The sequence below is a fragment of the Engystomops pustulosus genome, chromosome 10 (assembly GCF_040894005.1).
Source record: "Engystomops pustulosus chromosome 10, aEngPut4.maternal, whole genome shotgun sequence".
Classification (NCBI taxonomy): domain Eukaryota; kingdom Metazoa; phylum Chordata; class Amphibia; order Anura; family Leptodactylidae; genus Engystomops; species Engystomops pustulosus.
The window spans coordinates 66,456,466-66,477,947 of NC_092420.1; the positions used below are offsets into that span (position 1 = coordinate 66,456,466).

General features: G+C 39.7%; 1 protein-coding gene across 2 annotated transcripts in view; it reads left to right on the plus strand.

The window, feature by feature from the left end:
* Positions 1–21,482, plus strand: part of RPAP2 (RNA polymerase II associated protein 2) — a 51,997-nt gene that overhangs the window by 24,206 nt on the left and 6,309 nt on the right. For both annotated transcript variants that reach the window (XM_072128778.1, XM_072128779.1), the window contains exon 11: positions 758–826. In XM_072128778.1, the coding sequence (XP_071984879.1) occupies positions 758–826 (69 nt within the window). The remainder of the gene's footprint in view (positions 1–757; positions 827–21,482) is intronic.

The window sequence follows — 21,482 nt, forward strand, 5'->3', positions numbered from 1 at the left end:
CAGTTAGACAAACTGGATTTTATTTAGGGATATGCGAGGCTGAATATGTATACCAGCCACTGGCTGCAGTTTTGAAATTTGCATACATTTACATAAGCAGGTATCTAATTTTTTTTTTTCCAAACTTAACAAATAATTGACACTTTGAGTAGCTCTTTCCCATTGAATAAAATAAACTTAGTTTTGTGTCTGTAACATCTAAAAATTAGAAAAAGGTTAAAGGACATCTACCCGTAGCTGTAAGGCAAATAACCCTGAAAATACTCACCTACTCTCCTCTTCATCATGTCCCCGGCGCTGGTCTTTGCTGATCTTGATTTTAATAAGAGAGCCCAATCCCGGCATGTCAAGATTATTAAACACCAGTCCTGGGATCAAGATGGAGAGAAGGTGAGTATTTTCAGTGTAATTTGCTACTTTAAGGGGTATGAATACTTTTGCAATCCGCTGTGTATGTATGTGAAGTATATATACATATACATAATGATTATGTCTGTATATGATTAGTATGCTTTTCAATTTATAAAAAACTATTTAACCAAAAATTATTTTTGATTCATTCAAATATCAAAATTGATTTGGGTAAATCACATCTTCCTTCCATTATCGTTTTTACTAAAAATAAGCATCGGGGACCTCATAGTAACATAAAGTAACACACTAGTGGCCTCGATCCTACATTATTAACCTTGTTTGCTGCTGTTCTGTAGGTTCTGTATGTTTTGTCATTCATTTTATCAATTATTTTGTGTTGCAGATTTACAAATACAAACATTATTCACACAGTCCCTGAATGGTCAATCATTGCCATAGTTCTGCTATCTGTGTAAGTATAAATAATCCTGTTACAAGGTATAAACCAAACGCCATGCATAATAATATTTTATGTGTAATGTTATTTTTTATTTTTACATTCAACTGCATGCAACTGTTCCCCAGCTCCTCCTCTCTACCACATCTACCAGTGATGCATCAAACAAACCAGACCAAGTCCAGCTACAATCCTGATACATAACTGCATTTTGTACAATCCTGCTGCTACTAAAACACACACAAAGGTACAGTCACACAATTGATTACAGCCAATACCTAACACAATCTGCCTCCCCTTCAAAAATAGTAGCAGCTGTCTGTAAGATGTATGTCTCGATTCCTGTTTATCATGGGCAGTGCCATGGGAGAGGTCTATATTTTCTAGCAGGGTACTTGGACAATTATCCCTGTATTAACAGTCATAGAAAGGGAGCAGCATGTCTTTTATATGACCACCTCCTTTGGAGGAAATAATGACAAGTTGCATTAAATCTTTCTGACAAATCTATATTAATCTGCCCAGCTCCTTCTGTTCTATGACATGCTGCCTACAGATAGGACTCCATGCAAAACCTTCTCAGTTTTCCTGCTCTACATCATGCACTATGCATATAGGGTACCAAGTATAATCTGCTTAGCTTCTCCTGCTCTATAACATGCTGTCTGCATATATTAAACTTTGTATGTTGAAGTCTGCTCCTCCTGCACTATAATATGCTGCCTGCATATAGGAAACTCTATATAATCTGCTCAGCAACTCCTGCTCTATGACCTGCTACTGGCAGATAGGACACGGGATATATAATAATCTGCTCCTGCTCTATGACCTGCTGCTGGAAGATTGGACATGTGATACAATCTGTGCAGGCCCTACTGCTCTATAACATGCCATCTGCACCTATTACACTTTGTACTTTTTATAATGAGCTCCTCCTGCATTATAATATTATTCCTTAATATAGGAAACGTAATACAATCTGCTCAGAAACTTCTGCTCTATAACATAATGCCTGCAGATAGGACATGAGATGCAATCTGCTCAGTTCCTCCTGCTCTATAACCTGCTGCTGGAAGATCAGACCGCATTTACATGTGACAAATTCTCTTACAAGACTGAAAAACATAACAACCCCTCCCTCATTTAAATCATTTTAATACATATATTGTATAAAACAGTAGTTTCTAAACAAAGGATTTTGACCTTTCATATAATATTCTCAGTGACTGGTGAACCTGTATAATAATTATCTATAATGTGATCATATACATGTATAATATATACTTGCTAGGTAATATTTTTTTTATCTAAACAGATCAGTAAATAACGTGTTCTTAGTATTTTATTCTGTGCAACAAGGAAAAAAACACATTTACTAGAACATTATTCACAAAGATAAACAAGATCCATATCTTCAATTACAGTCATTTCCAGAAAATGTACCAGTGTTACTCTTGCCTCTTGTTGTGGATTTTATGAGTCATTTGAGCCTCTAGGGCAAGGAAGTACTTTGGAGACTTTCACAGGTCAAGGAACGTTGTGGTCCAACATTGTAGCATCCTTGGCACAGCACTTAATATCTTTTGATATTGCTTCAGTCTGACACATTGTTCTATATTCACTGTCCCATGGAAGTCCATACTAGTAGGTATTAGCGTAGGCTTCAGCGAGCCCTACATCTGTGTCACTCCGTCAGATACTGCTCAAATGATTCATTAAATCAGAACACAGAAAGTAACTTTACTTGAATGCTTTGGCATCAATATTTTATTAGCTATAAGAACAAATCTTTTGTCATTTTTATTATATGCTTTTTTTGGTTGAATTGGTGATTTGTGAAACAGATCTTATGAATTTTTTAGTCTTTCCGTGCCATTTATAGGGAAAAAAAAAACCTATAAGCCATTGCCAAATAGTGTACACTACAGGTACATGCGTGGATTCTAGAAATTGTGTAAAACCAGACATAATCTCCAGCCATTAAACTACATATTAATGTTTGCAAATCTACAAGTTACTACAAATCCCAAAAATTCAATTTCTTGGTAATAAAATATAAAGGAACATTTTAACTGATAAGATTTTATATGGGTTTCTTATTCATTTATAGTTGTCCCAAGTATCAAAAATTTAATTAAATTAGCAAATTTGTATACTTTTAAAAATCATTTTTAAAATATTTAGCTTTTAGTGTTTCTATGGCAACAGACTACATATGTAGTGCTGTAGTCAGGTGTTACTCTCCATTTATGCCTCCCTGCAGTCTTCAGAGCAAGAATAAGGGACTAATATAGAACTCCACACTGCTGCCTAGAAGCCACATACACAGAATATTAGGGGTATATTTAATCAAGGCTATTTTACCGTTTCTTTTGTTTTTTTTTTTTGTTCAATTCTAAGGAAGTTAAAGGGGTTGTTTTATATATGGCTGGAAAAATTATTATATCGGACAACCCCTTAAAACTTGGACAACCTCTTTAATTAAGGTAGAAATGTATGCAAAAACATTGGATAAAAATGGTACAAACCTTTCCATCATTAATTAAGATATTTTCAAGGCTTAAATATTCATTAATATCAAAAGAATAGAATCCACAATATCAGATTGATTGGGCATTAACAACCATCACCCTCCCCCCGCCTCCCCCCCCCCCCCCCCACAATATCATATCTTAACAGCTGATACACAAAGAAAGAAACATGATACAAGCAGCACTGTTCTCTGTGTATAGGTCAGACCATATACTATGTAGAATGGCACTGTCTGCTCCCCTTTCCGTTGCATTGTTATCATTTGGGGAGAACAGCTGATCTCTTGTGGTTAGACCACTTCAGTTGGAATTTTTATTTTCTACAACCCCAAAATCCCCAAGCACTTGGTGCCATTAGGTTAGACTTTCCTCTGTCCTGTAGGTGGCGCATGACTGGAGCAGTCGGCCTGGGACTCCCCACTTAACAGTATGAAGTCTAATGATGATATTGGTTGGAAAACCAATAGCAATGATTGTTCTATAATGCAGAGAGTGGGAGTTAGTGGAGGGAGAAAGCTCCTCTTCAATATCCATTGATCCATTTATACATCCATCCAATCTAACCATTCACATTACAGCACCCAGTCTTCTCTAGTTGTTGGATTGAAGTGGATTTTCCTTTCAGGATAAAAAAAACCTTTATGCAAAAAATATTATTTAATGTTAAATACCAAGTACCCAGTTTTATGTAAAGATTTCTCAATCTGCTTGAATGAAGATAAATTAGATTGAGCAGTAAGAACTTCATCTAGATGTTATCAGCGTTTATGAGTCTTGTGCTGGAGAACTCTCTGTATTACGTGCAGATATGCAAATGGTAAAATTCTGATTAATAAGCTAACCACAGTCACAGAGATGCCCACACTTCCCAGCGACTGCAAACTACATGCATTGCCAAGAACATCTTTATGTATCTTCTAGATCTTTTCAAGATGAACCGTAATCCTGAAAAGGCGAAAGCATTGTGTGTTTCTTATGTGTTTTAGCCCCGGTTGACAGATCTGAAGGATACAGGAGAGACATATCTGAAAATCCTACAATGGTAGGATTGGTTGTAAGGGAGTTCAGAGCATTTTTTAAATGGTATATTTAATAAAAAAAATTTACTTTTTTAATTTTTTTTGTATTACTGTTTTTTTTATTAAGGATTTTAAACATTTTCCCCAAATTATCAAGAACATTGGTAGCTTTTATTTTAAAACCTATCGGCTTAGAGGCTTCCCTCTCACATAAAAGCATTTCTGAATCTTTCCCCTACTCAGTTTCATCATTTAAGTGTAAGAACGCTTTTGATTTTGCTATGGAGCCCATTTTATCACTTCATGTTGATTATGTGTATTTATAGATGGTGTGATAGTTGTTGTTTCACTATGCTGTAATTTTTAAGCATGTGGTTTGGTGGTTCCTGTATTATTTTTTTTACCTTTCATATTTTCATGCGCTTTCTAAAGGCATCTATCAAGTTTTTTTTATTTTTTTTAAATGATTAAAAAAAGATGTCTAGACTTGGTTATCATTATATTATTAGTGAAAGCTTAAAGTACCAAGCAGCTTCTTTTCAGGTAGATATGAGCCTTCTTCAGTTATACCCCAGATACAGGCTAATGGAAGCTTTCATCATTTTCCCAAAGAAATGTCTTGTTAGATTCTATTTATCTGCAGTGTCTGCTGCCAGTGAACTGTGGTCAGCCATTCCTCCAGTAACAGCAGGGCAGGTAACGCCGTCTCCTCTAAAAGCTTGTGAGAGCCTTTCCAAATGTTCAGGGAGCAAAAGCATCAGCTCTGGGAGACTGTATTTAAACAGTCAGAAAATGACCATAATCGCTTGTCAATCGTGCAACCACTTGTGAGTAAATATGTCCTGCCAGGATACTCCAGGGTACAAACGTGGCAGGGAGCAAGTAAATGGAAGCTCGTGCTAAACGCTTCTTGATTATGTTCATCTATTGTTCCATTAATAGTAGCAGTTGTCACACCAGCCCCTCCGGTTTTACTTCTACTGATCTTGCTAATGAGAATATTTTTTCTGTATGTGTTGTTGTACAAGCAGTGTCAGCAGTGGTCTTGGTAAAATCGCCATGAATTATGTCAACTAGGTCTCTCTACAGCCCAGGTTATAGTTTACTACACTAACACTGGTCTGCAAGAATACAATTAAAAAGACTTCAAGTAAATCTACCATTAAAATCAAGAATGTTATGACTTTTCTTTCCAGGGGCAGTCACCAAGTCTTACTAACCAAAACTTCGCTTAAAATATTGCATTACATTTACCATTTATGTTTCAGAGGTTGCCGGGAGGTGGGTTATCATCAACACATCTGGTAGACCTGCCCAGTGGTGGCCGTTTTGTGGTCAGGGGTTGGCAATCTATCGGCCTCAGTCCTCTCTCTACACCTAAATATTGGCCCTACTGCGTTATCGTTGGGGAACAAACCCTCCAGAGTTAATAATAGAACTTTTTATACACTTTCTTGTTGTAGGAGCGAGATGGCGTAAACCTTCCCCCTCTATGGAAGCCGTCATTAGCCGCCTCAATTTGTTTGATGTATGAGAGGATTGAGGTTTGATTGATTAAAGCACTTCAATTATATTTGGCAACCGTGGATCTGGTTCTCGGCGTCTCCCACATGGATAGAGCGTTACAATTATCTCTAACTGGTATTGTTGCCCCCTCTCCGTAGAATAAGCAAATTTAGACAGCTGTGAACCACCAGCCTTGTCTATTTGTTATGTGTGGTAGTTGACCCCCTTCGAAGGAAAAATTGTAGCTGTGAGGGATTGTACAGCTTAATATAGTACATGCTTTAATAAAAACATTTGGAAACTAAAATCCATCATGATAAACCAGGGACACCTACGTATAGATCCAGGCACAGTGACTGTGGTAACTTTCTTATAGTTGTTATCCTTCCTATAAGAGTCCATTTTTTTTAATTATGCTAATGAGTCTGAAGGACTTCCCTCCCCATCTGCTCCTTCTCGGCAGCATAGAAGTTTCAGTGCATAGTGTGAGGGGGGAGTCCTTCTGCACAGTGTAACAGCCTGTTAAGCTGCAGCTGAGCACCATGGGGCTCTGGTAACACCCCCCCAGTGACCTTCTGCCTGGTTAATTTTAGAAGAAGGAAGAGCATTGATAACAACTATAAGAAGATTTCCACAGTCACTGTGCTGGATCTATGAGTAAGTGTCCCTGGTTTATCATGATGGATGTTGATCATAGGTTTCCTCGTGACTGTAAATGGCGCAGAATTATGTCTTAGCAGTCCGATAGCGTACTCTCATATCAGTAATTTTTTTTTTTTTCAGTTAATTTGGCCATTATATTTGCAGCCATTTAATAATCTTCCATCATCGCCTCTCTATCACGGTGTACATCTTGTAGTTTATTTTACACATTATCTCTGTGCTAAGCAGCTGCTGTCTTTTGCAGGAAAGCGCACGTTGAAGGCATTGCCAGGCAGGTGCAAATAATCTACAGGGCAATTGACTGATATTATTGGGTAAAGATCAGGGATTCTCTATTGCTATCATTAGGTAAAGGGTACGCATGTAGTTTTTTAGATGATATTTTAAAAAAATGTAATGTTCTAAAACTTTTATGGCTTTAATAACCACATCCAAAAACTTGAATGTGTGTCCTTAGCCCAAGGCTGGGTTGTACGGTACAACTATGGTTTTGCTCAATGTTTGCCACCAAATAGTGGTAAAACCTCACTTTTACCTTGGAAAAAAAAAATGTGTGTTTTCATGGAAAATTGCACTAAAATATGTTTGTGTTGCAGTATAACTGTAGCCATTAACTGAAATAATGAAATTATTTCATTATTGCTAGTGGTCACCGGTTTCCATTCATTGCCAACTGCATGTGGATGTTGCATATCCAACAGCCAGGCAATGATAGGGGATCTATCCCCACACTTTACCTACCTGAACTAACTCCTCCTTCTGTGCAAAAACTTTACCGTAGAAATATGCAAATTAGGCTGAAGTGCCCCATGCTAAATTTACCCCACCCAACCCCTTCTCTCATCCTTATCCCTATAGCTATGTCACTTCTGAGTACAGAAATAGCACCTCAGCCAAATTAGCATATTTCTAAAGTGAAGTTTTGGCATGGACGAAGCATAAAACAAAAGCATTGGTGGCACGTGTGGGCATAGCCCTATGTAGCATAGTTAGTTTAGGTACTTACACGTTGTGATTGACTCACTTAAAAGGGGAAGTCTTGAGCATTAGCTGTGGCCACTTATACTGGATATTGACCAAGCATTTTTTCACTGATCAAATGCTGCTTCAGGGAAAGTAGTCTAAGCATAACTATAAATGATTAAAAGAAGCTTCCACTGAGAATGCAGGGACTCCTTGCATCATATATAACTATGATGCTTGGACTCCTGCCTTAAAATGTGGCCCCTATACAGTCAGTGTTTTCTGTGGCTGAACATGTTTGTGTGAATAAGCCCTAGGGCTGCATTGGGTTTGCACCTGTTGGATGCATGTGTAAATGTTGATAGATTTTAGTTTTTATTTTAGACCGTAAATTCGATTGATTGAAGATCTTTTTTAACGTTATAATATAGCTATTAATATTTTACGTTTATTCATTATGTACTTTTTAAATATATTTTTTACAGGACAGTTTGAGTTCTCGTCCCATTAGCTTTAGTACATGTTTATTTTTAGTAAGATTTTACCATCCCTTAGGAAATATTAGTTAATCTCTGTTTATAATTCCGAATAATACATTAACCTGAGTAACAAATATTCGACTAGTAGCGTTTTAACCAACACATGTCGATGCCTCTGAGATAGGGTTCGGATATGTGCATTAAAAATTAATGTCATGTAATGGAAAAAGCAGCTCCCCAGAGGTTGTGTTTTTACTTCATGATAGCATTTGCTGGATTACGGAGAGTTGGTGGGAGAAACAAGTCATGGAGGAGATACATTTTGCTACACAATTGTATCATATTATGGCCTCGGCGTTCTACCCATAGATGTTTGTCAGTATGGAGAAGCCTACGTACAGAAATAGGGTTGGGTTCTGTCTAAATCTTTCTAATAAGGACTGAAGGCTTTTGAATGCCGTTTCTGTAAGAAAGCAGCCATGTTTTTTTAAATCCCTGACAACCCCTTTATAGAGTACCTGTTGCTGTGATGGAACTATTTAAACCCTTAAAATGTGTCCCATTTGTTCAGAAATCTATTACTTAAGTGAAGGAAATGCTATTTTTTTGGCACCATTTTATGTCAATTTCACAATTTTGGACGGGTTGATGGGGGAGATTTGTACTTTATATAACATGTTTATTTTATTGGTCAGGAGGTTAATTTATGGACATGACAATGCCTATTGTCTACTTTTTATTTTTAGAGGTTTTTTATTTTATAAGAAGAAAGGCAGCTTGTATTGTAGTAAGAATGTTATATGAAAGGATGAGTGAGATTTGTAGGAGATATATGCTATGGTATGCTCCTGCTCCTGGTTGTTGGCTGCTGCGTCCTCCCCTGCGTGGCAGCCATATAGAAAATTCCAGTACATAGGAGAAAAGGGCAAGGTTTGGTAGGAGCGTTAGCAATGTTGTAAAGAAATCACATGAAATGTTGATGTACCAAGAATTCTTTTTATGAATTTCTTTTTATTTAGATTACTGTAAGAATGGCAACCCGATTCATTACTAACACTGCCTCTTTAACATGTCAAAAAGAGGAGTAGCTGCCGAGTATATAACCAGTTTCTACAGTTGAAACCAGAAGTTTACATTTATTATATAGAAATACATATTTACCGTATATACTCGAGTATAAGCCGACCCGAGTATAAGCCGAGACCCCTAATTTTACCATTAAAAACTGGGAAAACCTATTGACTCGAGTATAAGCCGAGGGTGGGAAATGCATTAGTCACAGACCCCCCAAGTATGTATACAGCCTGCCCCCAGTATGTATACAGCCCTGACCCCAGTATGTATACAGCCCTGCCCCCAGTATGTATACAGCCCTGCCCCCAGTATGTATACAGCCCTGCCCCCAGTATGTATACAGCCCTGCCCCCAGTATGTATACAGCCCTGCCCCCAGTATGTATACAGCCCTGCCCCCAGTATGTATACAGCCCTGCCCCCAGTAGTATACAGCCAGCCCAGCATTAAAATAAAATAATAAACTTATATACTCACCCTCCGGTGGCCCCGACCTGCAGCGCTGCTCCCCCAATGTCCGTGCGGGTCCTCTTCTGGCTTCCGCGCCCGTCTTCTGTCTTCACTAACACCGCACCGGGCGCCGCCATTGTTATCCCCTGGACGGCGCCTAGTATGACGCACGAAGTTAGTGAAGACAGAAGACGGGCGCCGAAGCCAGAAGAGGACCCGCGCGGACATCGGGGGAGCAGCGCTGCAGGTCGGGGCCACCGGAGGGTGAGTATATAAGTTTATTATTTTTTAAAGATTTTTCATGACTGTATGACTTGTGTATAAGCCGAGGGGACATTTTTCAGCACATTTTTTGTGCTGAAAAACTCGGCTTATACACGAGTATATACGTTAGATTATATGTTATCTAACATATAATCAGAAAAAAAACATTTCCCTTATTAGGTCAGTTAGTATTACCAAATGTATATTTGCCAAATGCCAGAAAAATGAGAGCAAGATAATTCTTTAGGCGTTTTTATTACGTTTTGCAAAGTAATATAGTATAAACGAAGGTTAGAAGAAGACATCAGCCTATTAAGTACAACCTATTAAATTGTACTGTATTGATCCAGAAGAAGGCAAAACTCTGCAAGGCTGATGCCAATTGGCCTAAAGCAGGGAAAAAATTCCTTCACGACCCCTAACTCCCTGGATCACTTAAACTACTACTTACAAAAAGTTTTATTCCCATACAACGTGATATTATTGCTCTCTGGAAAGGCTCTCTTGAACATGTACATAGAGTCCGCCATAACAACCTTCTGCTGCAGTGATGTTCCATAGTCTCACTGTTTTTACAGTAAAGCATCCTCATCTACGGTGATGGTAGAATCATCGGCTAAGAGGATGTCCTTTGTCCTGGCCACAGGCCTAGGTATAAAAATATCTTTGGAGAGATCTCTTCACTGACCGTTCAGAAATATATACATTGTAATGAGGTCTCCCCTCAGTCAACCTTTTTTTCGAAGCTGAAGTCAAAGTAGAGATATGTCTGCAGATGTATTTGAAGGCACACCGGAAATGCACTGATTCTTTGTGCAACATCATGACAAGGCATAAAGAAATCAAGATATCAAGAAGAGAATTGTGGATTTGCCCAATTCTGGTTCAATAGTTCGGTGCAATTTCCAGATACCTGAAGGTGCCTTGTTCATCTGTACAACCAATTATACACAAGTACAAACAAGAATGTCCAGCCATCATACCACTCATGATGGAGATGGGTTCTGTGCCCCACAGATGTGCCAAAATGTTCAAATCAACCCCAAGAACAAAAGCAAAAAACCTTGTGAAGATGCTGACTGAAGCTGGTAAGAAAGTGTCATTATCCGCAGAAAAATGAGTCCTGTATCACCAGGGAAGTGCGGAAAGAGCTCTCTGCCAGGAAGAAACCATTACTCCAACATAAACATAAGGGAAGCTTGCAAGCCTAAGAACACCATACCAGCTGTGAAACATGGGGTGGCATGGAGGTGGCTGCTAAGGACTTGTAAGGAATCGTAGACCTTTAAGGCAGCACATGTTACAGAATTTAAAAAGTGCAAAAGACCATAACTAGCAGGATATGATTTACACTACACTCTGCCGCCCTGAGGCCAAAGGCTTGACTGATCTTATGGTAGATGTGGCACTGGCCGCTACTGTTCATATGGCACTCGTTTTGCTGCTGTATTGCTACTGATCATTTGTTCCCACTACTAGCTCTGCATGTCAGCGGGTCTCTTTAAAGGGAGTTAATTTTCCAATTTTCCTAAACTCCAAAAAGAAAGAGCCAGGTTGAAAGTTTAAGCACATCTACGTAGCCATAGCTGCAAAATATTAAAATGATTTAACATTTGGCTAATATTGCTACCACTAAAAAGGAGAAGTGGTTGATGCCTATTGAGCCTTCCGGTTTCTCTAGGCATACAGCGGTCAAGTACACATAAAGCTAATTTACATTCATCGTCGAGAGTATTCTAAAGAAAAACTTCATTGTATTTGATTATCAAAAAGATTGTCAACATGCTCCATTTGAGTGCAAGTATAGGGGGCAGGGTAACTTACACCTATTAAAAGTTCTGCACCACTTTCCTGTAATCTAAATTAAAGCCCCTGGTTCAGAAATGTTTTTACCTTTTATTATCTCTATAAAATGGTTATGGGCCGTAAGGATTGCATGACCCTCCATCTCCAGCCAATCGCCCTTGCTGAACTGTATGATAGGATTTATGAATACAAGCTTAAGGTCCTGGTAGGTAGATTTGTAATGGACAGTTAGGATCACAAGACTCTCTATGGACAGGAATGTCTGGCTGATGTGGTAAAAGATATTTCTGAACCAGGGACTTTACTTTACATTTCAGGAAAGTGCTGCAAAACTTTTAATACATGTATATTAATAACTTGCCTAATATTCCACCCACCATACTACAACACACAAATTGCAAAACAAATGCCTTTAAATATATTTTATTATCAAAAAAATAACAAAAAAAAATCAAAAACACAGAGGGAATATACTGTATGTACCATAGAATTGGTACATACTAATAAATCAGAATTCTTATATTTGGGAACAGCTCTTAATATGTCAAGCTTCACCTTACAGCTTTTAAGCTTTTGGTCATTGGCCTAGCCACTGTTGGATTGGCTGGCATGAGACTGCATGTATTTCTATGGGCTTATACAAAGGATTTGTATACATATACCGTGTATGAGCCGACTGCCCAAGCCACAAATTCTGGAGCAGGTTCTAATCCTGCTTCCGGCACTGCTTTTCTGCTGTAATCACAGTGTGAGCGGACCTCATGCCAATTACACTCAGGCCTGATATTGTACACCTTCATGTGCAGGGAGCCTTAGCCCTCAAACATATGCTACCTTATCCCCTCTCCATACGGAGCCTCACAGCCACAACATATTTTTGGTAAAAGATAGCCTTGTGCCATGCTCTGTCAGATACCATTGGGTAAGAGTAAAAGGCTTCATTAGTTCTACTCTTTACTGTGCAGTGAAATATTTTACAATTGAATAACCTCCACTTCTTAAAGAGTTTACCCGCCAACTTGGACTTACGGCGCTCTGCCTCCAATCTTTCAATGTAGAAGAGTTTTTTTCATCTGCTCAACCACCTTGTTTGTTGTCGGAACCCCTGGCTCTAGTCGTTGCTGCAGCAGTGACCTCTTTGCCACCAGGCACAGCACGTGGAACAATTTTGGCAGCCAGCAAAAATTCTGGATGGTCTCATCGTCTTGTTGGGTGCCATAATGGAACAGATATGTCATTGGGTCCATGGGTATTACCCGCTGCCATAGGTCTTCACCTATCTCTCATTTGTTCCCAGAAGGCCTGGGAGTTCTCATAACCATAAGCCATGGTATATATCCGTGCCTGTCATCTGACATTTTGGGCAGGCCGTCAACCGTTGAGGGTTGGTTGGGGATGGTGGGAGATTGAAGGTGTATATTGCCCTGTGCATCATGTGTGTCTCTCCACGCCTGGTTTACTACTGCTTTACATAGGACTTGCCGGCCCTTAAGGATTTTCTCTGCCGTCTCCGCGTCCCCCCAGTTGTGTCACCCAGCCTGGAAATGTCAAATCTTCCTTTTCCAATTTCCTTCACAGTACCTTATACAGAATTGAGATCCCTCCTGTGCGTATTAGCATCAACAGTATATTGTAAAATTGATTTTGACTTGCTTCTAGTTCCATATCCCTAACAACATCTATGCAAAAATGTTTAATCTGTGCAAATCGAAAAAATTGGGATCCTCCTAGGTTATATTTATCTATCCGTTCCTCCCTAGTGTTGCTGTTGGAGTTCCCTGCCTGTATGTATCCCCTTGTCTTTCCATTCCGCAAATAGCCTACTCTGTCGACCTTGGGGAAAGCAGGGGTGGTTCCACAGAGGAAGGTGCTTGGATATGAGCCACTGCAGACGGAAGCCCTTTCGTATAGCTCGATCTTTTTTACGGCACGGCACCATTCACTACTATGGCAGTAGCCAGCTAGCTGGCTAGCATATGACCGCCAGATACATTCGCTGCTCACCTCTCTCCATAGCAAGGCATTGTGCTTGGCCGTACGTACGGGGAAAGATAGAGCATGCTCTAAATTTTTCCCGGCAATGGTAAGGTACGGTGACTCACGCATGTGCTCAGCGTACTGTGGTTGGGCGCCATAGGTGTCTATGGGCATGTATATTATGTCCCCAAAACGTCTGTGTGAAAGGGCACTATTATTTTAAAAAATGGTGTTGAGTTGCATAAGCTTTTAAGAGACAATCGATTTGCAGGTGTTAACCTAGATTCTAGAATGTATTGTCAACATCTGGATTGTCCTCAATAAGAGTGCACATGGCTCCTAACAGCCGTGCCTAAAGATTAGAAACCTCTATGCTTCTGACTGCTATTGTAATGACTAGTCACAATGCCAGAATTTGGACTTTGTTACCGATACTTAGTGTAATATCTTGTTTCCCGATACTAAAATAATTCTTTCCCTTTAAAAAAAATTAAACATTATAAAGTCCTTTGTCTGTTTGTAATCTACTACACAGTTTATGTTCAATCAGAAACGTGAATCATGTTACCTATGTTTGATTTTCGGCTAGGGGGCGGCTGGTCCAGAATAGGATCTTTTTTTCTAAGTAGTGCTGGCTACAGACCGACAGTATATAGTTTTAATTGCTTACTATGGAGAAGCATCTATGTGGCCAGGGTACATTCCCATATATTAGTTGATTTTGGCCAATAGTTTTGTGCCAGGGTCTGAAATAACAGGTTACATTCTAGAGCATCAGATGCACCCATTTCGTGGCCACTAAAGGAGTATAGCTGGGACAAAACGCACTGTATGTGGCATTTTTTATTCAGACCTTTTCATAGGTCTGGCGGTATATGGTGCAAGAACTGATGCACTGGATTCCTCATAGAATCATTGAAAGGATGTAAGGAACACCGGGATAAAGTCATATGTAAACGCACTGCCATAAGCTGGACATCCAAGAAAGCAAACGTCAGACCCCCACCTACTTCCAGGCATTGCCCCTGCTGTGTCAGGTCATTGACACAGTTCAGAGTGTGAGCAGTAGGGAGAGGCACCTTAATATAGAATCGATAGATTGTAAAATGGAATTAATCTTTGATACCATTATCAAACAATTATCAAATACAGGTAATGGTATCCAAAATCTACCCTTTAGCGCTTAAACAGTTTCTGGTTAATACAGCCTTTAAAGGGCATCTAGCACCAGAATGAAGGACTGCATGCAAATTAGCCTGAGGGGCTGCAGGCTCCAAGGGTGTGAACGGAGCCTGGAATCCCTCAGCCTTATTTGCAGCCAGTCTTTAATCCTGGTGGGAGATGTCCTTTAACACTGATCATCTTGCTGTATGATATTCCAACAAGGAAATGTAACCGCTGCAGATAACGTGTCATGGGTGCTACCGCGACCCACGTCACGGGAGCGGGCTCACCTCTGCCCCTCTCCGTTCTCCAGCGTTCCTCTTCCGGCTCCGGAGGTCAGGCGTGCGCGTCCTCGCCTCTGCTTGTATTCCAAATTGTGGTTGAACCCAGTTCCGTTATTGACTTCGATCCCATGCTGCCTGTCCGGACCTTTCGCTCTGTATGTCCCGACTCTGATCCTGTGCTGCCTGTCTAGACCTCCTGCCTGTTCCCGACTATGATCTTGCCTTACGACTTTGTACTACGCTTTGGCCGCCACTGCGAACAAAGTCACGCCTGTTGAACGACCTGGTGGTACCTCTTGGCAGCAAGTCCAACCCGCTTTGCGGCGTGCTCTGGTGAAAACCGGGTGCCATTTAGACTCCGTTCCAAGGTGTCGGCTTTCGTCATCTCTCAGTACAACAGATCAGGAATCATACAGGGTTTTACGGTTTAATATACAGATGTGGATAAGTGATTTTTCAAGTTCATATCCTCAAAACTGGGGTAAAGTGTCTGTTTTTCAAAGCCCTGTGTCTGTTTGATCACCTGTAGATGCGAAAGATAGAGTTTCTGAGTAACTGTTGATCCAGTCAGGGGCAGGAATCGTTGCAAATCACAGATGGTGCATTTTAAGTTATGGCTCCTGCAGCTTGTTCTGGCCAAGACTGACAATCTTTCTGTAACCTGGAGGTGTTAACTGTGAAAATATGAGCAGAGCCGTCGCTAGCAGATGTGCAAGTAACTGCCAGCGTCTTCACTACACAGCAGTTATACTTCCTACATTGCAGAAATCCTGTATCTGCCATATGCCGTACTCCTCTCTGCTGTGCAGGGTGAGCTGCTCTGGACCTGCTACTGTGATTTCTATGGAAAAATACACATATCATCCACCATTGACTTTTTGTGTACGTAGAACAAGGCTCAGACCTAGAATCCTTAAAAAGCAGACAAAACATCCTGCATAAAGGATTTTTTTGTGCATTAAAGTGACAGCAGCACAGAAACCCTTAGGACCCTCATGATAGTCAATGGGATATTTCGGGCTCCAATAGTGTCCGGCATAGTGACTGCCATTGAGAGGGAGATGGACTGACTTCACTTGAAATGACACAAAATGGAGCACAATGGTTAAATTTGGCACAAATTACAGATTCCAGTAGTTGATGTTGCCTAATCCTGTATTCTACTTGGGTCTGATTTCATTACTTTTTCAAATGGGGACTTCATTTTTCCTCTTTTAGTTTTTCTGTTTGTTGTAACTCAATATCCATTGATGATGTTGTACGTGAAATTAAAATCAAACATTGTCCTTTTTAATAGAAGCTTTTCAGGACTCTCAGGACTATTATCCTCCATCCTGATATCTATTAATATTTTATTTCAGTTTTTTTTGTTTATACTGCATCTTGCTGCCCTTTGTACCAACCACTCCATTACTTTACTATATAAAATCATGCAAAAAAAACTATAGTAGAAGATGCAAATTCATAGTACAATAAATCAACTAGTGAGACGCTTATCTATCTTTATGCTTGTATTTGGAAGAAATGTAAATTCATTTCTCTGTTTGCTTAATTTTAAAGTACGGTAACCGTTTTTAACGTATCCATTTATAGTTCTTAGTGCAGTGGCTGCGATATTGTTCTATATCAGTATAAATCTTTTATTATTGATGAACAGATGTCATTAAGATTGCAACATAAGATATACAGAAGCCAATAGTGCAGAAGTACCTTGTTACATGTGATAATGTAATAAGTAGTTGTAAAGGCCATATTAAACTGGTGCATTCACCCCCAGCAATAAATTCAATGATCTGCAATCGCCTCCTGTCCCAGACACTGATTGAGAGAGCTTAGATTAGTTTATTCTACTGACCTGCTTCAAGGGGTTTACCAAGGTAAATGGTGTATAACATAAACAGGATAAGCCTTTGTTGAGTAGGAGTCGAATCACAGGGGTTTCCCCCATCAAAAGGCTCCAATAGCCTATGCCATGCTGATTTTAAAAATGTGCTCGGCATTCAGTAGTTTATATTAGTTTATTTGGCATTACCTGGCTCCCTGCCACCAGTGTGTGGTGACTCCTGGGGAGGGGGCTGTCATATACAGTCATGGCCAAAAGTTTTGAGAATGACACAAATATTATATTTTCACATGATCTGTTGTCCTCTGGTTTTTATGTGTGTTTGTCAGATGTTTTTATCACATACAGAAATACAAGTGCAATCATATTATGGGTAACAAAAGCTTTTATTGACAGTTACAATGAGTTACTGCAGCAAGTCAATATGTGCAGTGTTGACCCTTCTTCTTCAGGACCTCTGCAATTCTCCCTGGCAGCTCTCAATCAACTTCTGGACCAAATCCTGACTGATAGCCGTCCATTCTTGCACAATCAATACTTGCATTTTGTCACAATTTGTTGGTTTTTGTTTGTCCTCCCGTCTCTTGATGATTGACCACAAGTTCTGGAGAGTTTCCAGGCCATGGACCCAAAATCTCTGTTTTGTTCCCTGAGCCATTTAGTTATCACCTTTTGCTTTATGGCAAGGTGCTCCATCATGCTGGAAAAGGCATTGTTGATCACCAAACTGCTCTTGGACAGTTGGGAGAAGTTGCTCTTGGAGGACATTCTGGTCCCATTCTTTATTCATCAATGTGTTTTTAGGCAAGACTGTGAGAGCCGATTCCCTTGGCTGAGAAGCTGCCCCACACATGACTGGTGGCATCGCTCACCTTGTCTTCTCCCAACAAGCTGTTTTCCAGATGTTCCAAACAATCGGAAAGGTGATTCATCAGAGAAAATGACTTTACCCCAGTCCTCAGCAGTCCACTCCCTGTACCTTTTGCAGAATATCAGACTGTCCCTGATGATTTTTCTGGAGAGAAGTGGCTTCTTTGCTGCCCTCCTTGACACCAGGCCTTGCTCCAAGAGTCTCCGCCTCACAGTGCGTGCAGATGCACTCACACCTGCCTGCTGCTATTCCTGAGCAAGCTCTGCACTGCTGGGAGCCCCATCCCGAAGCTGAAACACTTTTAAGAGACGGTCCTGGCACTATCTGGTCCTTCTTGGGCGCCCTGGAGCCTTTTTGGCAACGATGGAACCTCTCTCCTTGAATTCCTTTTCTAGCTGCGATACTCTTCCCTGTTAGGACAGTTTTGTGTAGTGCAATGATGACTGCACATGTTGTTCTAGAGATAACCATGAGAAGAGAAACAATGATGCCAAGCCCCAGCCTCCTTTTAACCCCTACGGGACTCAGCCTCTTTTGCCCTTAAGGACGCGACCCCATTCTTCAAATCTGACCTGTGTCACTATAAGTGGTTATAGTTTTGGAACGCTATGAGATATCCAGGGGATTTTGAGATTGTTTTCTCGTGACACATTGTACCTCAAATTAGTTTAAAAATTTGGATGAAATATTTTGTGTTTAGTTATGAAAAAAAACAAAATTTGGAAAAATTCTTTATTTTCAACGTTCTAAATTCTCTACTTTTGATGCAGATAGTCATAGCTCCCAAATAAATTCATAACTTACATTTCCCAAATGTCTGCTTTATGTTGGTATGGTTTTTTAAGATTCCACATATTTTACTAGAATGTTATGAGGCTCAGAATTTAGGTATCATTTTTCACATTTTTTGTAAAATCACCAAAACCTGTATTTAGATGGACCTGCTCAACTTCTAATTGACACTGAGAGGCCTAAATGATAGTGAGACTCGTAAATTACCCCATTGTGGAAACTACACACCTCAACGTATGAAAAACCACTTTTAAGAAGTTTGTTAACGCTTTACGTGTTTTATAGGGGTTAAAACAAAATGGAGGTGCAGTCTGCAAATTGTAATATTTTTTCACAATACACCCATTTTGGGTGGAAAATTAAACATTTACAATGGATTAAATGAATAAAGGCTCCACAAAGTTTGTTACCCAATTCCTCCCGAGTACACCGATACCCCATGTGTGGTGGTAACCTGCTGTATGGGCGCACGGCCGGGCAAAGAAGGGAAGGAGGCGCCATCCAGATCAGATTTGCTATGTCACAATGTACAGGCTATAATTTTTTTTCTTTTTTTTAATGTGGACCTATAGGGGCTTATTTCTTTTGCCACATGAGATGCACTTTTCTGGTACGTAATTTGGGGGAATCTATAGGCTAATTGGTGAGATTTTATTAACTCTTTGTTGGTGGAGGAAATGAAAATCATCACTTTTCAGGAAGATTTTTATGGGTTTTTTTTTTTTTTGGCTGTTTACCATACCATAAAAATAGTATATTGTTTTTATTCTATGGGTCGCCACGATTACAAAAAGACCTCATTTATATAGATTTTTTTATTTTTTTCCCATTTTTACTGCATAAAAAGTAATTTGGCAAAAATGTTGTTAATTTTAGCATCACCGTCTTTCATATGCATAACTTTTTTATTTTTCGCCTCACAAATCTGTTTAAGGGCTTATTTTTTGCGAGAAGGATTGTTCTTTTTAGTGGTCTTATTTTAGAGTGCATAACATTTTTTTAAATCCCTTTTTAGAGCATTTTTATAGGGTATTAATTGAAAATGATCTTTTTTTCTGGAGCTTTTTTTTGTTTTGTTTTTTACGGGGTTCACTTTGCGGATCTAATAATGATTCTGTTTTATTATGCAGATTGTTACGGACGCAGGGATACCAAATATGTGGGGGTTTTGTGTATTTTATTCAATTGTACTGAATAAAAACCAATTTGGAGAAAATCTTGTTCATTTTAGCATCATCATCTTTTCATATGCATAACTTTTTTATTTTTCGGCTGACAAATCTAGTTAGGGGCTTATTTTTTGCGAGAAGAGTTGTTCTTTTTAGTGGGCTTAGTTTGGAGTGCATAACATTTTTTAAATTACTTTTTAGAGCATTTTTTTTTTATAGAGTATTAATTAAAAATTATCTTTTTTCGGAACGTTTTTGCGTTTTTTTTTCTACGGCGTGTACCGTGCGGGTCCAGTAACGATTCTGTTTTATTATACAGATTGTTACGGACGCGGCAATACCAAATATGCAGGGTTTTTTGTGTTTTTGTGTTTTTTATACTTTATTAAGTGTTTTTATGGGAAAGTGACATTTTAGGGGCATATATTTTTATGTATTTATTTTTTATTTATTATAATGTGTAGTGTTTAAGTGTTTTTGCATATTTTTACTTATACATACTTGAAGTTGAACCAGTGATGCTCTGATCACTGGTTTAAGTTCAATACACTGCTCTACAATACTATTTTATTGTAGAGCAGTGTAAACTGTCTGAGCAAGCTTGCGCATGCTCAGACAGTTTACAGTCAGACCCGGAAGGGGTCTGACTGCCATGGAGACCGGGCAGCTCCGGGGCACATGCCAGTCCTCGGAGCTGCCCAGAAGTGGATCGGATCCCCCGGTAAGCGGCACGGGGGATCCGATCCACAGCGCAAACACCCTTACACGCCGCGGTCATGTTTGACCGCGGCGTGTAAGGGGTTAACACCCGCGATCGGAGCCGGCTCCGATCGCGGGTGTTAGCGCAGGCTGTCAGCTGTACTAGACAGTCGACAGCCGCTGCTTCTGGTACCGGCTCCGTTCGTGAGCCGGTGCCAGAAGCAGGACGTTACAGAACGTCCCCGTGCGCTAAGCATCTAGCCCCGGGGACATACTATAACGTCCTGGTGCGCCTAGGGGTTATAGTGTCCAGTGGTGTGATTCTTTCTTAATCATGACAGATTGATCTCCAGCCCTTTCCTCATCAACACCCACACCTGTGTTACTGGAGCAATCACTGAAACGATGTTAGCTGCTCCTTTTAAGGCAGGCCTGCAATGAAGTTGCAATGTGTTTTGTGGCAGGGTGCCAGGTAATGTGAAATAAACTATAATAACTGCTGAAATTACATTCCTGGTGACAGGCTCCCTTTAATGAAAGTAACTGAATTATTTTTGCAGTATATGGTAAAAGCGATCAGACCCCCTAGGGTTTAATTCTGGTGATAAGCATCTGATGAGCGGAATTCTTATGACCAGGGTCACTGATGGTTAAAAGGACACAAATTAACCCTTGGAAGTTGTGTAGAGATGAATTGAATGGTGGTGCACTTATGATCTATAAAGGGTTTCAGTGATCCCCACTGATCAGACACTTATCCAGTACTTTTTCTATATAAATACATGGCACTTTTTTTTCTGGAAAACTCCTTTTAACTATGTTTCGTAACTATGAGAATTTTCACATTGATGTGTAACCGTTTACGTGTAGATTTCCAGTACATCTATCATCATATTGTCTGTTAATTGAGAAATCAATGAAACAGAATTCTCGAAGTTGATGTGTTTTTCCTTCCGTTTCCAAAGATTAGCATTTTTTTTGTTTTTTTTGTTTTGTGGTTGCAAAGATCTGTGTCTGGGAGCTGGTGCCAGTGGGGTTGGCAATCTCCTGAATGATCTGTAATGCTGTGATGGGAGGCTGTGTACATGTGCTCCACTCTTACATTCTGATATCCTTGT